This window comes from Megascapheus bottae, chromosome 14, assembly GCF_031878675.1.
Source record: "Megascapheus bottae isolate mThoBot1 chromosome 14, mThoBot2.hap1, whole genome shotgun sequence".
In the NCBI taxonomy this organism is placed as follows: Eukaryota; Metazoa; Chordata; class Mammalia; order Rodentia; family Geomyidae; genus Megascapheus; species Megascapheus bottae.
In genome coordinates this window covers 23,877,072-23,896,548 of record NC_143522.1, presented here as the reverse complement: position 1 = coordinate 23,896,548, position 19,477 = coordinate 23,877,072, and the positions used below count along the sequence as shown (strand labels likewise).

General features: G+C 50.4%; 1 protein-coding gene and 1 pseudogene across 1 annotated transcript in view; both read left to right on the top strand.

Annotated features, from left to right (window-relative positions):
• Ccdc88c (coiled-coil and HOOK domain protein 88C) overlaps positions 1-19,477 on the top strand; it is a 110,693-nt gene that overhangs the window by 6,651 nt on the left and 84,565 nt on the right. The window contains exon 3 of the mRNA XM_090344707.1: positions 4,966-5,074. Coding sequence (XP_090200833.1) covers positions 4,966-5,074 — 109 coding nt within the window. The remainder of the gene's footprint in view (positions 1-4,965; positions 5,075-19,477) is intronic.
• On the top strand, positions 9,823-9,960 carry LOC150054819 (U2 spliceosomal RNA; annotated as a pseudogene).

The window sequence follows — 19,477 nt, the reverse complement described above, 5'->3', positions numbered from 1 at the left end:
GGCACTTGACTGAAAAATAGAGTTGGAGTCCAGTGTTCCCAGAGGGGAGGTTGCTTTGAACTGAAATTCTCACTCTAAAGTCCTAGCAAGAATTGATTTCCATTTTCCTACTTGGAAGTTTTCATGGAAAAAAAGAAAGCCGTGAGGCCTTGGAGCCGTCCACATCTGAACCCACCGTCACATACCCGTGTGTTTTCTGTCCTCTGACGTCCCGTGTGAGGCACTGAGACTTCTTTAGTTACGCTCAGGAACTGTCATACAAAGAAGATTGCTGGGTTTTTTGTTAGTTTTTAATTTTAGTTGGGTATATTTACTTAAACGAACGTAGCCAAGCACATTTTTAGTTCAGCACAATGTGCATTCATTGCTTTGCACTGAATCTTTAAGATGGAATGTTAAGCTTTATGCCTAGGTAGCCGTTATTGTAATGGTGGCCAGCTGCAGTTCAGGCGCTCATTCCACCTGTGGCTGCGGTTACTGTACTGGAGAGCGCATGCGCGGGTGGTGATCGTGACATAGATCATACGAGTGGATGAATGTGGGTCTGCACGCTTTGATTCATTATGAACTTCATGTTTCTTTTTGTTGTTGGTCATGGGGCTCGAACTCTGGGCCTGGGCATGGTCCCTGAGCTCCTCAGCTCCAGGCTACTGTCCTACCCCTAGAGCCACAGCGCCACTTCCGCTTTTCTAGTGTTAATTGGAAATAAGAGTCTCATGGACTTTGGTGCTCAGGCTGGCTTTGAACCGAGATCCTCAGATCTCATCCTCCTGAGTAGCTAGGATTTCAGGCGTGAGCCCCTGTGTTGGGCAACTTCATGTCTCTTTGCTTCAGTTTTTGCATCTCTAAAATGAATCTGACGTCAAATTCAAATGTAAAGCTTTCAGCACAGTCTTGATCATTGCGTGCGTGTGTGTGTGTGTGTGTGTGTGTGTATACGTGTACATGGGGACTTGAACTCAGAGCCTGGGCATTGTCCCTTGGAGCTCAAAGCTGGCATCCTACCATTGAGCTGCAGCTCCACTTCTGAATTAGAAATTATTTTTTTTGGTTTTGTTTTTGCCAGTTCTGGGGCTTAAATTCAGGGGCTGGGTGCTGTCCTTGAGCCTCTTTGTGCTCAAGGCTAGCGCTCTATCACTTGGGCCCGAGTACCACTTCCAGCTTTTGCTGAGTAGCTTGCTGGAGAAACGTGTCTCATGGACTTTCTTCCCAGAGTGGCCTCAAACTGTGATCCTCAGATCTTGGCCTCCTGGGTAGTTGGAATTACAGGTGTGAGCTACTGGCACCTTACTGGAAATGAGTTTCATGGATTTTTCTGCTTGGGCTATTGGCCCAAATGGGTCCTAATCTTATCATCCTGGCTCATAGAACAGACAATATAGTGCAGGTTTGCTTGGCACAGCGTGGGGACTTGTGAAATGATTGTATTTCGGATGTGGAAGGATCTTGTGGCTGTTTTGCAGCTAAGTGCACTGAGGCCCGGAGCAGAGCGGTGAGTCATGGAGCCTAGCTGAAATCTTTATGCCTTCCATTTCTTGAAGCAGGTGGTGGCGGATAGGTGGTTGGGCTGCTAGGAATGAGACCTGTTTTCCTTGTGGAAGGTTGAGACATTTGTTTTGACTTCCTTCCTGAATAACCTCTCTTTACCCAAAGAGCGTCAGTTAATTGAGGAATACTAATGATCACAATAATTAGTCTAATTAGTCATACAGCAAATGTCAAGGCTGTTTCTTGGAGTGTTGCTTCAATTAGCCTTTGCTTCCCAAACCTGGGGGAGAAGGAGAGCAGAGAGGTGGCTGTGCTGCGAGCTGAGGGGCACCTAGGTTTCTGGCCCTGCACAGGAGTGGCACATCTGTGACACAAACGGAGGCTTTGGGCTTCTGGCCCTCCGGAAGTGACTCATGTGACAAATGAAAGCTACGACTGTGAGACTATTTCGGCAGGAACTAGGTATGGTAGTACACACTTGTAAACCCTAGCGCTTGGCGGCTGAGGCATAGAATCGCAAGTTCAAAGCCAGCCTGGACAACTTCTGTGACAATCCTAACCCCAAACAGAAAGGACTGGAGTGATAGCATGGTGGTAGCCTGTTTGCCTGGCATGCAGAGGCATCGGGTTCAGGTCTGGCACTGCAAAAAGAATAACCAAACCTCCAATGAAGTAGAAAAGCCTTGTGTGTTCTCTGAGCTGTGCTCCATTAGCTGCTCATTTGTCACTGTGAAGTCACCTCTGGTCTCAGAAGGTAGCAGCTGGTGTCAGGGGAGGAGAATTGGACCTTTGAGACAAGTTGTTTTATAATGCTGGGAGTGCTGCTATAGCTAAAAATGATGTTCAAGTTCTGAATGCTTCTTCTTTTTCTAAATTTCAGTGAAACTGTAAACCTTCATTTTCTCAGTAATGAATGGCTACAAGAGAAATAGGTAACATACAGGTACATGGCTCAGCCAGAATCCATTACTGGGGGACAATAAACAATGTAGGCTGGGTGCTGGTGGCTCATGTCTGTAATCCTAGCTCCTCGAGAGGCTGGGATCTGAGGATCAAGGTTCAAAGCCAATCCCTGACACTCTTCCAATTAACCACGAAAAGCTAGAAGTGGAGCGTGGCGCAAGTGGTAGAGCACTAGCTTTAAGAATAAAAACTTAGGGATGGGACAGGGCCCAGGCACTGAGTTCAAGCTCTAGGATTAGGACACACACACAAATGTCACCTGACAGTAGGAGAGGTCCTCTGGTTGCCTCCAAGGGGCCCAGGTACCTATTTGAGGAGATTCGGTTCAGAACAACTGAACAAAGTCGGTGGCTGATTATTTCAAGTGGAAGGTGTGCCATATTCAAGGCACAGTGTCAAGATTGCCAGTGTACATGTCAAATATTTACTTAAAGACTGAACTTTAGTCAGCTTGGATAACAAAAGCCTTGTACTCCCACTGATATTTGAAATGATTCAAAGTGTGGGATTCATGTCTCCATTTTCTGTGAATTGTTGGCTCTGAATGAGCCAAATGACATCAGAAATGAGTGTCTTTGACACTTCCATATTAGCTGGGGGCCTCTGTACTTTATCCATAGGACTTGGGTGACACATGAAGCCTTGAGGACAGGCGTCTGAGTTATGGAACTTCTTCCTCCCAGGTGTCTTGGGACATGCCAGGAAGGGAGGAGAGAGGAGAAAGGAGGAGAGGAGGGAGAGAAGGGTCTTTCTTATGAGAAGCAGCTCAGTATAAAACCTCTGACTGACAGAACTCAGCTCCTCTGAGTGCTGTCTTCCCCTCAGATGGGCTCTGACAAGGCTGGTCTGGAGAAACGACTGCATGCTGATAAGAGAAACTGTAAACCGCTGGATTTACACTTCCAGTCTCCCCACAGCCATACCTGAGTTTCTCCTGAGGTTGAAAGATGGCCCTTTGGGGTGGATTCTCTCACATGAGTGTTTTCCCATGGTTTCTCAAATCCACCCAGTAGGGCCTGCCACGCCATGTGTCCAAAGCCCAGTCGGTTTGGTTTTCCAGATAGAACTGAGCCACTGGTCCAGGTAATAGGGGGAGACCCATGTTAAGTGCAACATTATCATCTTAAGTCATTTTCCTCCTTTTTCTATTCATTTTTATTTTGCCAGGTCTGGGGCTTGAATTCAGGGCCTGAGAACTATCCTTGGGCTTTCTCAAGGCTAGAGCTCTACCACTTGAGCCACAGCACCACTTCTGGCTTTTTCTGTGTATGTGGTACCAAGAAATCGAACCCAGGTCTTTGTGCATGCTAGGCAAGCACTCTATTGCTAAGCCAAACTCCTGGCCCTCATTTTTCTATTCTTACTGGTATTTTTCATATTTTATCTTGCCCAGCGTTTTAATCTTGAAACAAGGCTTTGGTTAAGATTCTTTTTTTTTTTTTAACCTAGTCCTGGGGCTTGAACTCAGGGTCTGGGCACTGTCCCTGAGCCTCTTTGTGCTCAAGCTTCAATTAACTAGCAAAAAAGTTGGAACTGTAGCCGTGCACGGTAGCTCACACCTGTATCCTAGCTACTCTGGAGGCTGAGATCTGATGAGCTCCGTTCAAAGCCAGCCTGGGCACTAAAGACCGTGAGACTCTTATCTCCAATTAACCACTAGAAAATGGAAAGTGGGTACGGGAGTTTGGCCTAGTGGCAGAGTGCTTGCCTAGCATGCACGAAGACCTAGGTTCGATTCCTCAGTACCACATTCATAGAAAAAAAGCCAGAAATGGTGCTGAGGCTCAAGTGGTAGAGCTCTAGCTGTGAGAAAGTCCAAGGACAGTACTCAGGCCCTGAGCTCAAGCCCAGAATTGGCAAAAAAAAAAAAAAAAGAAAAAGATGGCCGGGAGTTTGGCCTACTGGTTAAAGTGCTTGCCTAGCATGCATGAAGACCCGGGTTCGATTCCTTGGAACCACATATATAGAAAAATCCAGAAGTGGTGCTGAGGCTCAAGTGGTAGAGCTCTAGCCTTGAGAAAGTCCAAGGACAGTGCTCAGGCCCTGAGCTCAAGCCCAGGACGACTGGCAAAAAAAAAAAGAAAGAAAGAAAAAGAAAAGAAAATGGGAAGTGATGCCGTGGCTCAAGCGTAGGTTAGTAATCTTGAGCTGAAGAGCTCAGGGACAACGCCCAGGCCCAGAGTTCAAGCCCCATGATGTACAAAAAAAGAAAAAGATTGGAGCTGTAAACATGGCTCATGTGGTAGAACACCAGCTTTAAGCGAAAAAGCCAGGAGTATGAGCCTAGAGTTTGGGTCCCAGGCTTGGGAAGTCCTGTGGTTGGCAGGTGTTGGGGGTGCAGGGGGAGAAGAGAGGGGAGGGGAGAGGGGGGTTGACCCGCAGTGCCAGGGCCCTTATTCTCGCCTCGTGGAGGCTGTGGGTTAGAGGGGATGAGTGCTGGTTGGTGGAGGCTTGGGGAAGGAGGCGTGGCAAATGCGGAGAGGTTCCATTTCCACTTTCTGTCTCCCCCTCCAGAGACCCCAGGCCAAGCAACCAGCGCATCAACAAGCACGTCAACAATGACGTGAATCTCCGCATCCAGAACCTGACCATCCTGGTGAGAAACATTAAGACCTACTACCAGGTAAGGCCGTTCTCCCGTCGCCCGGGTTCTGATTGTGTCTGCAGTGCGGCCACTCGGTACAGTTTCCTGCAGGAAGCCAAGAGGAAACGCTGTCCAGCGCAGGCAGCTGCCTGCTGACCCTCCGTGTTTTTGCCTGCGCCCTTGGGTGGGGCGTCAGGTGAGGATGAGTTACTGTGTTGTGCATAGGCCCAGGCCACAAGCCATGAGGTCCTGGAGGAACTTGGCGTGCAGTGGGACTGGCTAAAAGGGGCTTCCTGTCCCTGCTGGTGTCTCAGTGCTGCTTGTACAGGAGCCCGTTGAGAGATGAGGGAGAGAAGGGCTGCTCAGGGCCAGCAGCAGAGCCAGCCTGTCTCTGGGTTGCCAGCAGTGGCTCTGGGCTCCGAGGGTGGTGAATCCTCTTCATGTGTTGATTGGTTTTGATCAGCAGATGTTTGGTGCTCGGGTCTGGGCGACAGGCTGGTTCCGAGCCCCGATTATGCCAGACTGCGGAAGACCAGCGGAGACGGCAGGCGTGCTGTACCTGTATGGCGGCGGCCTGGGTGGGAAGTAGGCTGGTTTTCAATTTTTTTTTAGCAATGAAACATGTTCCCTTCAGTTCTTCTTGAGACCCCAGGTGAAGCTGTAGTCACGGATTGTCTTGCGGCTTCCCGGCTAAAGAACACATTCTTCCTGGGTTTATGTGAGAGTTGTACCAGTCCTCTTGCCAGTCTGTGTCCCAGGTCCTTTAGTACGACTCACCTGCCTGAGCCAAATGGAGACCTCCGTGGTGGTGGGATTTGGGGATCCTCAGACTCTCGTTCCTGGACTGCAGCAGGGCCTGGGGCACTTCAGCGTGCTTTGTGCCCTGATCCTGCCAAGTTCTGCCAAGCTTCTTTCAGCTTGGCTTTGAAGCAGGATGAGAAAGGGAGTGGGTATTGTATGATGGCTGTGTCAATTCTCCCCACTTTGGGGCCCACAAGTGATGTGGACATAGCTCCCTAACTAGCTGTGAGGTTCTGAACCCCTAAATACCCTTGAGTTACAGAGGTTGGGAGAGGGGTTGGAGGTGAGGCTCAGGTGAGGCTCTGGGAGCTCTGGGAGGTACCAGAAAGTTGGCTGTGGGTCCAAAGAAAGTTTATTTCCTTTTGTAGTGGGAGCCGCTTGCTAGGCTGGGATGCTGTAGGCAGGGGCATTTCGGGAGGTACCTCCTTGAGACCATGGCAGAGGCCCTGCTGCAGCCTGTGAATCGGACATGTGTGAGGCTGCACGGACAGACAGGCTGCCGTGTGTCAGGCCTTACCCACAGGCTGTTCATGGTGAGCTAGAGGAGGCAGGGTGCTCAGGGTTCAGGAGATGAGGCCCTTGACTTGTCGGCTTGGGTGGAGTTTTACAGGTGATTTGAGTTTCTGAGTTTGGAGAGTCCCAGGGTGTGGGTAGAGTCAGGCATGATGGCTTGAAGGCATTCCACCCCCGACTCCCTCTGCCTCAGTGTTTTCCACAGTTGCGGGGATAAAGCCCATTTATCATATTTTAAGATGTGACTGAGGATGCAGCTGGCAGGATGTGAACACAGGGAGGCTCAGAGCCCGGAGGGGGTGTGCGAGGTTGGCCAGGACCTGGCAGGAGGACACACAGGGGCCCATCTCCAGCACCAGGGGTGGCTAGGAGGCAGTGTCTTCTCTTCACAGCTATGCATCCTGGGGAGATGCCGTCCACGGGGCCTTGTGCATCGAGGTCAGCCTTGAAGGTCTAAGTCTGTGGACTTAGGACTTGTCCATGCTAGAGGCAGATTGGCATTTCGGGGTGCTGTGTAGAGTTCCAGAAGGTCAGACATGGCCGCAGAGGGAGCACTGGCTAGTCAGACTCAGGCCGGGTGAATATGGAGGTAGGAGAAGGGACCCTGCACTGTGTGTACCCCACTCTGTCCTCCTCATGTTGGCAGCCTCAGGCCCAGCTCAGCGGAGGGCAGGTGGATGCGGGGATCACTGCTCCTCACAGCCTCCTGCTCCTCGTCGCCTTGAAAGAGCTGGCTCGACCGGGGCGTTTGAGGCCGACATGGTGCTTGTGTGCCATGTTGTGCTGTGTGTTTTTTCCTGATTTCTGACAAACCAACGTTGAGTTCTCATGACAGAACTAATACATACGTGCCCTTTGCAAGCTGCTGGGGAAACAAGTGGCGAGAAAACGGAAGCACTGTGAACCCACCCCAGAGACAATCGCCTGGTGGCGTTCAGCATTTCCTCCGGGTTCTCCAGTGAATAGGTTTATTCTGGGCCGTGGGTGTGCCACACACAATTGCATATCCTGCATTTTCCCCTTCCACCCGGCCCTGGGCCCTGCCGCTGGGATGGGCTTGCTGGGTGTTGTGAGAGGACATCCAAGGGCATTTTCCACCCTCAAAGAGCCCTGGAGGGGCAGTGAGGGGATGCACAGGCCTCACTCCCCAAGGACAGGAGAGTCGTGGGTTCAAAGACAGCCTGGGCTGCATAGCCAGATCCTGTCTCAAAGCACTGAACAGTTTGTTCCTAATTCTGAGTAGGTGAGAGGTGGCCCCCAGGGAGATTTCCTCAGCAGGGCTTCTTGGCAGAGTCTACAAGTTGGCACTGTGGGTGTTGTCCATGTGGAGACCATTGTGCCCACCGCCGTCCCCTCCACTTCTGTGGCACCGGGACCCTGGGAAGGACTTGAGCTTGTTTCACAAGGACTGGGACAGTGCGGCCAGGATTGCATCTCACACTTGGGTGTAGCTCTGTCTTCTCCTTCACTTTCTTCTTCCCACTACACTTTTGGGTGGGAGGCCTGGGAAATGTATTTTTCAGGAGCTCCCCAGCTTCCTGGCCAGGGCGTGCATGCTCACAGTGACCAGCCCTCCCATCACCCAGGTGTCCGAGGCTTCCTGACAGGAAGGTAAGGTCTTGGCAGACTGAGAGAATTGCAAGGTGCGGTGGCAGAAGGTGACCCCAGCTAGACAGGGTCACGTAGGGCCAGTCTGGGTAGTTTTTGTCAGTTGTAGGGTTTGAACGCAAGGCCTGAGCACTGTCCCTGAGCTCTTTTTGCTCGAAGCTCTCACTCTGCCACTTTGAAACACAGCTCCACTTGTTTTTTATTGTGTGGTTAATTGTTTCAATAAAGAACTGGCCAGGGGCTAGGAGTTTGGCCTAGTGGTTAAAGTGCTTGCCTAGCATGCATGAAGACCCGGGTTCGATTCCTCGGTAACACATACATAGAAAAAGCCAGAAGTGGTGCTGAGGCTCAAGTGGTAGAGCTCTAGCCTTGAGAAAGTCCAAGGACAGTGCTCAGGCCCTGAGCTCAAGCCCAGGACTGGCAAAAAAAAAAGAACTGACCAGACAGGAGCCCAGCTCCAGGACCAGCTTAAGGAGGCTCGTCCTTGTACAGAGAGCCTGGAGGAGTGGCACCAGACACCTACTACACCACCACCACCAGTCAGCTGTTTCTGACTGAGCCCTGTGTCTGTCAGACAATGTTGTTTATTCTTTTTTTTTCTGACTTTATTTTAAACTGAAGTGTGTGTGCATGCATGCACAGGTACTGGGACTTGAACTCCAAGGGCCTGGTTGCTTTCCCTGGGTTTTTTCACTCTACCCCTTGAACCACTTCCAGCATTTTGGTGGTTAAGTAGAAATAAAGAGTCTCACAGACTTTCCTTTCTGGCCTGGCCGTGAACTTCAATCCTCAGATGCCAGCCTTCTGAATAGCTAGGATTATATTATAGGTATAAGCCATCAGTGCTTGTCTTAAAATTTGGATTTCTGTATGGTTTTGTTCCACTCAGAGCCTCAACTATTTTTTTTTTTTTGCCAGTCCTGGGCCTGAGTTCAGGGCCTGAGCACTGTCCTTGGACTTTCTCAAGGCTAGAGCTCTACCACCTGAGCCTCAGCATCACTTCCGGCTTCTTTTTGCATGTATGTGGTACCGAGGAATCGAACCCAGGTCTTTGTGCATGCTAGGCAAGCACTTTAACCACTAGGCCAAACTCCCAGCCCCAAGCCTCAACTATTTACATGAGATGTGTACTCATTTGAGAGCAGAGAGCCACCCTGAGGACCAAGTTGTACTGGTGTATTTATTCTTTAGAGGTAGTTTATGGTCTGGTTTACGTTTACTACCTGCTTAGCCTTGGGCACCTGGGATCTTGCACTTGTCATTGATTTGGGGCATCTAGTTCATGTTTATACTCTTGCTACATAGATGTGTGTGTTTGGATGTGTACTTAGGTTATATTTACACCTATACAAACATGCATATTGTTTTGTGTGACTTTGGGGGCATGCCGGTGGGGGGGATCAAGAACTGTACACATGCTGGGAAAACCCCCTACCACTGAGCAGTGCCTCCCCTGCTGGTCTTCCAGCCAAGCTTCCGCAATGGTGGCACACTGCTTGTGCCTTTCCTCCACTCAGCCTGGTTTTGAGATGGGGCAGCCTTCTATGGCAGTCATGAGAGACGGGCATGGACCGGCCGGGACCAATGAGAATAATCTTGAGAAATGTGTGCATGCACACTTGGATTGAAGAATGGAAAGTGTTTGTCAAAAGTGAGAATAGGAGGAAATGCACTTTGGCAGCGTTGATGGGAGCATCCTGTGGGAGATAGGGGGTGTAAGGTTGTGTGTGTCTCCTTAGCTGCTTTGAGGGGTACAGCTGTGTGCAGGGGCGTTACTGGTACCCAACCATATCCCCCCTTCTCCCTTTCCCCTTCCTTCCTTCTTTTCCTCTTTTCTCTTCATATATATTTTAAAGTGTGACTTCATCACTTCTTGGCCTTTTGGCTAAGATCAAGTGTATTGTCTGTTCTTATCAGTTTAAAGTGTGACTCCTCATTCACACTGACTGTAATCTGTTATTTTCCCACACTGTTAAATATTTAGTATTAACATGACATCTCTCTCTTTTCCTCCCTTCCCCCCTTCTCTTCCTTTCCCTCCCCTCTTCCCCTTCTCCCCCTCTCATACCTCTCTCTCTCTGTTGCACCAGGACTGGATTGAACTTGGGAGCCTTAGACCCTGATGCTCTACCTCTTGAGTCACACCTCCAGTCTGGCATTTTTGAAGGACTTTTCTCCCAGCACCAGCTTTAACCTCATTCCTCTGATCTCAGCCTCCTGAGTAGCTGGAATTGCAGATGTGAGCCATAGGTGCTACCTTAGTGATAACCATTTGTATCTTTGAATTAGAAACAATACTGCGTGAATACTTGGGACATGCATACTTCAGCATTTTTTTTTAATTTCCTTGGGGTAAATTCCGAGCAGGGCTGCCCTGGGTCAAAGGGCATTAATATTCTGAGGATGTTTGTTCTGATTGTAACAATGGCCTTACTTCCAGGCTTGTCTCTCCTTGGGTGAACTTCTGTTTGTTTCCTTGTCTAGTGGCAGTGTTTGGAAAATGCAGGGTTCTCTGAAGATTTCTGAGTCTCCAGTCCAGCTGAGATGTTTGTTTTGCAGGCCCTTTTACGGGCCCCAGGCCTCACATTGCTATGTGAGCAGGAACTCTTTCCCCCAGCCACAGAGTCTGTCCAGATGCAGGGCTGCTCTGTGCATTGGTTTGAGGATCTGTGGGCAGGGCCTGGGCAGTGTGAGCTGTCCAGCTTCAGAGCTGGACTCCACCCTGTGTGGACACAGGGGACCCCTTGTCTGCCCGTGGACTTGGTAGACAGGTCCATTCTGTGTGTGTACTTTGCAAGCAGGTTAGAGTTCAAGAGCGCCTGTGAGCTGGAGGAAAGGAGTCTTCTTTTCCTCTTCTTACCTTGCACTCCCTCCCTCACATATGCCCATGAGAGGAAGTGCTGGTGGCCCGCCAGTCAGGGGGTCTCCCCCGCCACCATGCTTTCCCTTCCCATCTCATACCCAGCACTGGGACACAGACCACCTTCAGGACCCAGGCCCAGGAAGGGTAAAGATGGGGGGGGGCGGGGGCATCCTCTGGGGGTGACACATGGATTGCTCAACTGGTGGCAGAGTTTCCTTAGTGCAGAAAGATACCCGAAGGATCTCAGGACAAGCAGCAGCCTAGTGGTAGGGATGAGGGCAAAGCTCCCGCAGAGAAGGACTTGACTTCACCAGTATGAGTTTGAAAATCTCCCCCACCTCCCAGCCCCAGGGCTGATTTTGAACCCAGTGCCTTGTTATTGCTGGACCAGTGCCCTGCCATGGAGTTATATCTAAACCAAGGAGAAAAAACTCTGGCCGGGCAGGTGGTGGAGCCTGGACTAAAACAGATACAGGAGAGAGAGGAGGATGATGGATTCTAAGACTCAGTGATGGTGGTGGAAATGCATCCTGCCAGTCAGAGGGTGGGCATCAGTGCTCTGCCTTGCTGGGGGCCAGAGCTCTGGACGAGGAAGAAAGGGAGGAGGAGGAGGAGGCGGCAGTGGAGGCCTGGTAGAGAGCGGGCCAACTTGGTCAGGTAATGGGGTCCCCAGGACAGTTCCTCTGATGGTGTAGAGCTGGGATCTAGGAGCTGAATGGGGAGAACTACCCATGGCCGAGGACGTGGCTGCACTCCCAGGGTCAGTGCAGGTAAAGCAGGCAGGAGAAGCACACCTGAATGGGGGGAGTCAGCAGGGAGGAGCATTCCAGAAGGCCACATGATGGATTGGCAGGGTCCCTCATCTGGGAGCCGTGGACAGTGGCCCACTTGGTGTCTCACCTACAGTGAGATTCAAGGGGCTTTTGGCCCAGCTTCAAGAAAGCTATGCCTCACAGCATCTGTGCTCGGCCCAGGCTTCCAGTGGGGCCAGGTGCCAGGTGTTCAGGTGAGATGGACAGGTTGGAGGTGGGCGGTGGCAGTCTGGCCTCATTCAGGGCTCCTGGAACTCCCTGTCCACACTGAACAATGGGCTTGCTCCAGCAAGGTGCTCTGCCTGGAGTCTGCTCAAGCTCTAGGCTCTGTTGGCCCTTGGTGCTTGTCTTTTTTTTTTTTTTTTTTTTTTTTTTTTTACCAGTCCTAGACTTGGGCTCAGGGCCTGAGCACTGTCCTTGGACTTTCTCAAGGCTAGAGCTCTACCACTTGAGCCTCAGCACCACTTCTGGCTTTTTTTTTTTTAATGTATGTGATACTGAGGAATTGAACCCAGGTCTTTGTGCATGCTAGGCAAGCATTCTACCAGTAGGCCAAACTCCCGGCCCCCCTGAGCTTCTTTTGCCCAAGGATAGCACTCTACCACTTGAGCCACAGCACCACTTTGAGCTTTTCTGTTTATGTGGTGCTGAGGAACAGAACCCAGAGCTTCATGCATGCTAGGCAAGCACTCTACCACTAATCCACATACCTAACCCGGGTGCTTGTCTTTTGAACTCGGTGTAGCTGTGGCCTCCCAAGTCTCTGGGAAGGCAGGCTTTGTTTCCACTAGACAGGAGACTTCCAGTTGGTTTCCTCTTTTCCTCCTTTTTACTGTGAAGGCGTGTTGTATAGTAATCGGGAATTTGGAAACTCAGCCCTGGGCCAATGAAAGACTTGAGTATAGGTGAGTAGGAGGGAGCTTAGCCTTGACTGAGTACCTTTGAGCCAATCACTATGCAGGGACATGGTAGCCTCCCTCTTTTTCATTACTTCTGTGCTTTTGGAAGGAAGAACTTCCTGGGCTCATTTGACAGATTAGGAAACTGAGGCTCATGGAAGAGGAAACAGCCCCAGAAAGCTGCATGTTTGCTTGGTTGTTGGTAGCCTGGGGAAACTTGTTTCTGGAGGGAAAAAAAATCCAAGTTTCTGGAGTGGGTGTAGGGAGGCACCTCACCCCATAGGTGTGGCTGCCCTCCAGGGTTGGAGAATTTATACCTCTCCTCCCCCTCCCCCCGTGGGTGCAGAGTAGCAGGGAAATCCTGAACCGGAAGCCATGTGGTGAGCTGGGCTGGGCTAGTGGGTGTTAATTCTCCCAAGTCTTGCACTTGGGCCTTCCCTGTGAGTTTTCAGTCTCCCAGTAAAGGACCCGGTTGCTTCAGGCACCTCTGAAACCAGCAATTCTCGGTTGGCTCAGAGAGCAGCTGACTTCAGACTTTACCCTCATCCCCTAGAGCAGCAGGAATCTGAGAATCAGGGCTAATTGCAGCAGGTGGGGAGGGGTGAAAGGTGGGTCTGAAGTAATTAACAGTGTTGGGAACCTGCCAGGGTCAAGGAGGCTTGAAGGCAGAGAGTTGGAGAAAAGTGTGCAGACGTGTGCGCTGGCTGGTTTCTGGGATGCCTCCTCCCAGCCTTGAGTCCTGACCTTGGGTTGCCAGAGGTTTCCCTCTGTGGCTGGAGCTCTGGGAGGGGGTTGGCGCAGGCCTTGCTCACTGATGCTCGGAAGTCCAGTGTCCAGGCTTCCACTGGGAGATGTCCGCCCCTCACCTGACAGCTCTAGATAGATGTTCTCCTGGTGCCTCTGCTTCTTCTGCATGGCAGCCATTTCTTCTAGAATCATCTTTCAGATGGAGGTCCACTCACCATGGAAAGTAGTCCCTTTTACCCTTTGCTCTGTCTTCATTCTTTTTTTAAAAGAAGAATGGTAGCTGGGGACCTTCGGCTCACACCTGTAATCCTAGCTACTCAGGAGGCTGAGATCCAAGGATCACGAATCAAAGCCGACCCGGGCTCAAAAGTCCTTGAGACTCTTATCTCTAATTATCCCGACAGAAAACCAGTAGTGGCACCGGGGCTCAAGGATAGCACCCAGGCCCAGAGGTCAAGCCCATGGCTGACCCCCCCCCAAAAAAAAGGTGTTATTTGAGCCCATCATGGACAGAAAGGTGCACGGTGGGGTGAGGTGGGGTGGGGGAGGGACAAGGCTGTTGGGGGTGGGAGGCTGTGGTCAGAACATCATGAGTGTTTCTCCCTCACTGAGTTGTTTACCACTGCTGCCAAGCTCATCAGGCAAGGAGGGAGAACCAGGCTGGAGGACTGAGCGTGACAGAGGACTGAGCACGATGGGTGAATAACGGTTACACGGTGTATTTGACAGTGGTACCCTAAAGAGGGCTAGAGAGGTAGGAAGTGGTAAGAGAGGCAACTACTTCCTTTTGTGACAGAATGGAGGTGGGGGAGGGGAATGCATTTCTTAATGTTTTAAAGGGAAAGAAAAAAAAAAAACCAAAACGATTCTGTGGGTGTGGGTGTAGATGTTGGTGTTGTAACTGGCCTGACAGAAGGAGCTGGGGAAGGACTTGCCCAGGCAGGATAGCCTGCGCCTTAAAGCCGGCCGTGTGGCGCACATCCAGGCCTAATAACAGTTCGTGTTGCACAATTGTTCCTTTGGGGAAGGCGGGGACTTTGCTCTGGGCCATGGCACTCAGGGCTTTGGGTCTTTCGGAGATGGTTGCTGTGTTTTTCAGGAGCCAGAGGAAAGGTGGGATAGTGAGGGAAGGGGAGGAAGAGGAAGTGCTTGCTCAAAGCTGGAGGTTCTGACTTCGTTGGTGACATTTGGGGGGAGGTAAAGGTCAAGGACTCCTAGCGGCCCACAAAGAAGTCTGTAGGTCCAGGTATTTGGTCCTAATGTTGGGGTATCCCTCTAAGTCAGAGGTTGGGTGAGCAGCGTCATAGGAGAATCACCCGGCCTCCAGGCTTACCATCCTTGTTTACCAAGGGTGCCAAGTAAGCCACAGCCTGGAGACGTGGCTGCTCCCACCCTGTGAGTTGTCTCCCTGGGTCCTAGAGTGTCCAGAACACGAAGCCAGAGGACCAAGGACAATTTGCAAGGTGGGGAGGCAGCCACGGGGAAGAGTTCCACTCCATTGTCAGCTTGTGCCACTGAACTCCTTCTCCAGAACCTCCTGTGTCCCCGGGTCCTCTTCCAGGCTCTGGGACTTAGGGTGTATCATTTAGCTTTAGTCTGTACAACGTTGTCGTTCCCTCGTGTGTGAATGATACAAGTTTGTGGACTCAGTGAACCCAAACTGCAGCTTCCTGAGGGCCCCCGAGCTGTCACTGGGGGACAGATAAAAAGAGGAGTAACTACGGCTGGCCTCATGTCTGCAGTGGCCAGGGTTGAATGTGGGTTCCTCTCAGCTCTCCCTTTAGGTGTGTGGCCCTACAGTTCTTATCCCAAGAGGGGGCAGCATGGAGTGCATACCCGGGAATACCATGCTGCCGGGAAGATTGGCGGGGGGACAGAGTGCCAACTGGTCTGGCAGAGGGTGGTGGGCAGGCCTGCCTTGGCCACACTTGGTTATTAATGCCAGAATGGATTATCAAAGGCCCTTCCAAGGGCAACATAAATCATCTGTGCAGATCAGTCAGATAAGTGTGCACATGTGTGCTTGTCTTTGTGTCAGTACCCTGCCCTCCATTCCCCCCCCATGATCTTTTTGTGTCAAGCTCACAGCAGGCTTGCAGTGTGTTAGCGACTTGCACATGGCAGCTCATCAGCTAAGCCTTGAAACTCTAAATGCAGGCACGGGATTTTCAGTTTGTCTCTCATGGCACTAGCCTGGAAACAGGCCTGCCTTAAGCGTGTGTGGAGAGCATAATGCCTGACAATGTAAGCCACTCCTGACATTCATTATTGAGAGAGTAAGTCATTTTGATCAAGGGACCTCCACCCTGATCCTGGCCCTAACTTGTTGCCCTGCTGAGTAATTGGAGAACTGGGGTCAGTTTATTCATCCTGCCCAAGACTTAGGTGGTAATTGCTCACTGGGGCAAACTAGACAGGGGTGCCTACCCTGCAGCTGGGGCCCTGGAGCCTAGCACCCCTCTCTGCACCCCTGCAGTTTTCACACAGGCCTGCAGGTTTCTCACGTGGTGTTTGCTTTGTTGATGGAAATGCCATATGTCAGGTGGGGATGAGCCTCACTCCCTGGGGGATGGAATTTAAATTGATTGTTTTCAACTTGGTCTAGCCAGCTTGGCTCCTCTGAGGTTTAGGCTTAATGACCTCAAATTAAAAAAAAAAAAAAAAAAGAAGAAGAAGAAGAAGAAACATCCTCTATTCCTAATTTTCTGGCTCATCTCCCTTTGTTACATCGAGTCAGATAGCTTTGTGTCCTTTAAACTGTAAATATACTGGAAACTCTTGAAGCACTTTTGGGTACTTTTGTGCTGATTTGGCTGTGTTAGCTATTTTGAAGCGTGTGTGTACTCATGTGCATTCGCAGCACTTTTGGCTTTGAATTTTATAGGTAGAGATTGCGAAACTAGAGTTTTCGGATGAAATAGATTAACATGATGAGATCCGAGTGCCGCAAGCTTGAGATGCCTAAGGAGAGAAGAGTTGGTGGGTTTTGCTGCTTTGCGCTGTTTGGCTGGCTTCCAGGGCTCTCCAGCTAGAGGCTGAGGTCTGGGCATCTGGGGATTGAACTGCCTGGGTCCTTGAGAAGGTGCAATGACCCAGGTTGCCTCTGTGCTTTCCAGCATCTCCAGGAAGCCTCACAAAGGCCTCTCCTCACCTGTCCTGGCGCCAAACAGCAGGTGCTGATTCCGCCGCCCACTCTGCTGGGTGTTAGGAAACGGAATCCCGAGGGTATGGGGTATTAGAATGAAGAAAGAACAGAGAAGAAAGAACCTTAATGGCCTCCCTCTTCAACTTTCCATTAAGGTTGATCTGGTCTGCTTCTCTCTTTATTCTAAAAACCTCCTGGCTCATTTTCCTAACACTGGGGCTTCTCATTTCCTTATAGCCAGTGGGTGTCCCTGCAGATCCAGAGCAACCCCTCAAGTCCCCCCCCCCCCCCCACGGTTCTGTCCACAGGCTAGAATGGATTCTAAAAAGATCCTGCTTGTTTCTTTGCCTCTTGAATTTCTGGGTGATCATCATCATTATTTGCCTGTACTAGGGCTTGAACTCCGCCTGGGTGCCGTCCCTTATCTTTTTCACTCAAGGCCTACAGTTCTACCACTTGAGCCACAGCTCTACTTCTGGGTGTTACTGCTTGTTTGTTTTGGTAATCAACTGAAGATAAGAGTGATTAGGACCGGGACTGGCTTTGAACTGAGCCTGGCTCCAGGGTCTTTATTAACCCGAGGTTCCAAAGGTGGGTCTTGTGATTTTGAAAGACAGAGCCTTGCTGATAAGGGTTTTGATCTTGCCCTTCTAAAGTCAAAAATGTTCTTTAGTGAAAAGTGACTGAAAATAGGGCCCCTCCTCTGGCTCTGGCAGAGACCCACCTTTTCCTGAGAGGTGGAACTCTGACCTGGTGCTCCGTCCATGGCCTTTCCTCACTCTGGCTTGGAAAGTGTGAGGCTTTGGGGCTGTGGGCTGCATAAGTTCCTGTGTTTGGACATAAAGTAGAGCCTCTGGAAGGAGAGCTGAGTTGCTGGACATGGTCAGGTTGCTGGTGTCTGCCAAGTGGGGAGGCTCTCTTTGGCCCCACTGGGTGGCTGGCATTCTGAGAGCCCTAGAGGGTCAGGAGCTACCAGGAGTTAGAAGGTGAAGCCCTAATGTGACTTTGAAATTCAGGTGTAGTGGATGTGCAGCTGGTCTGGTGGGGGGAAGGCCACTGACCTTGGCCTGTGTGGGGGTGGGCAGGCACAGGCTGACCAGAGCCAGGGGAGAGCAGAGGGCTGGGGCACTGATGGGAGATGCTACAGGAGGAGTGTTGGAGGTGGTGGTCTTAGGGTCTGCTTGGCTTCTAAGGGGTCTTTTACTTAGGGTAGACAGAACCAGGTCTTAAGCTTCCCTGCTGTACCACTTGAGCCTCCTCCTCCTTTCTTTCTCTGAGCCTCCGTTCCCCACAGTGTTAGGTTCTGATGGTTTCAAGGTGCCAGGCAAAGGAAGTAGAGTATTTCTCCTTTATTCTTCGAGCTTTGGACATCAGCAGTTTGGGATTTTTTTTCATTTTTAAGATCCTTAGAGTTCTGAGTTAGGATGAGACCCTCCGTTAGCTTCTTGCCCATCACCTTTAAAGGTAACTTGGACATGGCCATGCGAAGGCTGTGTGGCTTAGCTGTGTGCTTTGCCTGCTTTATCTAGCGGTGGCGGTTTGAAAGCATCTCTCTGGCGGGACTGCAGGGTAAGCGCCCTGGGCAGTGTCTTCGTCACAGTCCATTCTACATTACCTACAGAGAAACAACCTGGTTGTAAAACAACCAAAGTTCTTGTGGTTATGCAGGCTGGAAGTCCAAGATCCAGGGTGAGGGTCTTCTTTTTTGAGTCATCTTGGTGGCAGGAGGTATCTATCACCTGGCAGAGGGAGGAGGAAGGGAGGTAGATAGAATTCATCCTTTTATTTAAGCTCTCCTGAGATAAGGTCCTCCAACCATTTTTGAAAGCTGCACCATTGCCCCTGGGACTAAACTTCCAGGCCAGCGGAAGTGGGGCCTGTGTTCTATCCCTTACCCCTCGGCTACAGCCCCGAGGTCTTCTGCTCTGAGAAGTGATGACCCACAGGCCTGCTTGCTTTTTGCTCCATTTAACAGTGAGCTCCTGGCTTGTTAAGGTGCTAAGAAGACCCCACCTTCTGTGGACTGATAATGAGTTAGAGACACACATGCCTAAAGCATAAGCTAGAGCTCTACCACTTGAACCTCAGCACCACTTCCGGCTTTTTTCTAGGTATGTGATACCGAGGAATCGAACTGGAATCATGCATGCTACTCTACCACTAGGCCAAACTCCTGGCCCCTGATTTTTTTTTTTTCTTGTTTTGAGCAGTGCTAGAAATTGGTCTCAGGGTAGACTTGCCAGGCAAGTATTCAACCATTTGAGCCACACCTCCAGACTGCAAATATTTTTTAAGGGCACATGAAATGGGCATTTGATAAGAACATATTAATGATGTTAATATATTTGTAATGTTAATCACAAGGGACTTAAAATGCCTTGGCCCCCATCTTAGAGAAGCCTAGGAACAGCTGTAGATAAACAGAATTAACTGGTGTTGTCGCTGGCCACCAGTGGCCAGTGACATGAAGTCCTAGCTACTCAGGAGGCTGAGATCTGAGGATCAGGTTTGAAGCCAGTCTGGGTAGGAAAGTCCAGGAGACTCTTATCTTCAATTAATCCCAGAATACCAGAAGTGATGCTATGGCTCAAAGTGGTAGAGTATAACTAGACTTGGGTGATAAAGTTCAGAGATAGCACCCAGGCGCTGAGTTCAAGCCCCACAACCAACAACCAAAAACCCCCAACCACATTGTCTTTTCCCCTTCTTTCTCCCTTCTTCTCCCTTCCCCTCCATATGGCCTTCCTCTCTTCTATCTTTCCCTTCCCCTCCTCCTTCTTTTCCTTCCCGTTTTCTCCTCTCCCTCCTTTTTCTTTTGATGGAAAAAATGAATTCATGTGGAGTCTGTAGAGGGATTTTTGCACAACAGAAAACTTCTTCTTAGGTCTAGGCAGCTAAGACACCCTCTTGCTGGTGGATTCTCCAGAATAGGAAGCCTTTTGAGAAGTTTAAATCATGTTTAAATCAAGCTCAGACTAACCTGTCAGATGTGGAAGCATCCCTTTCCCCTAGAAGTCTTTTCCATCTGGGTCAGTGGACTGGGCTTTGAACTGG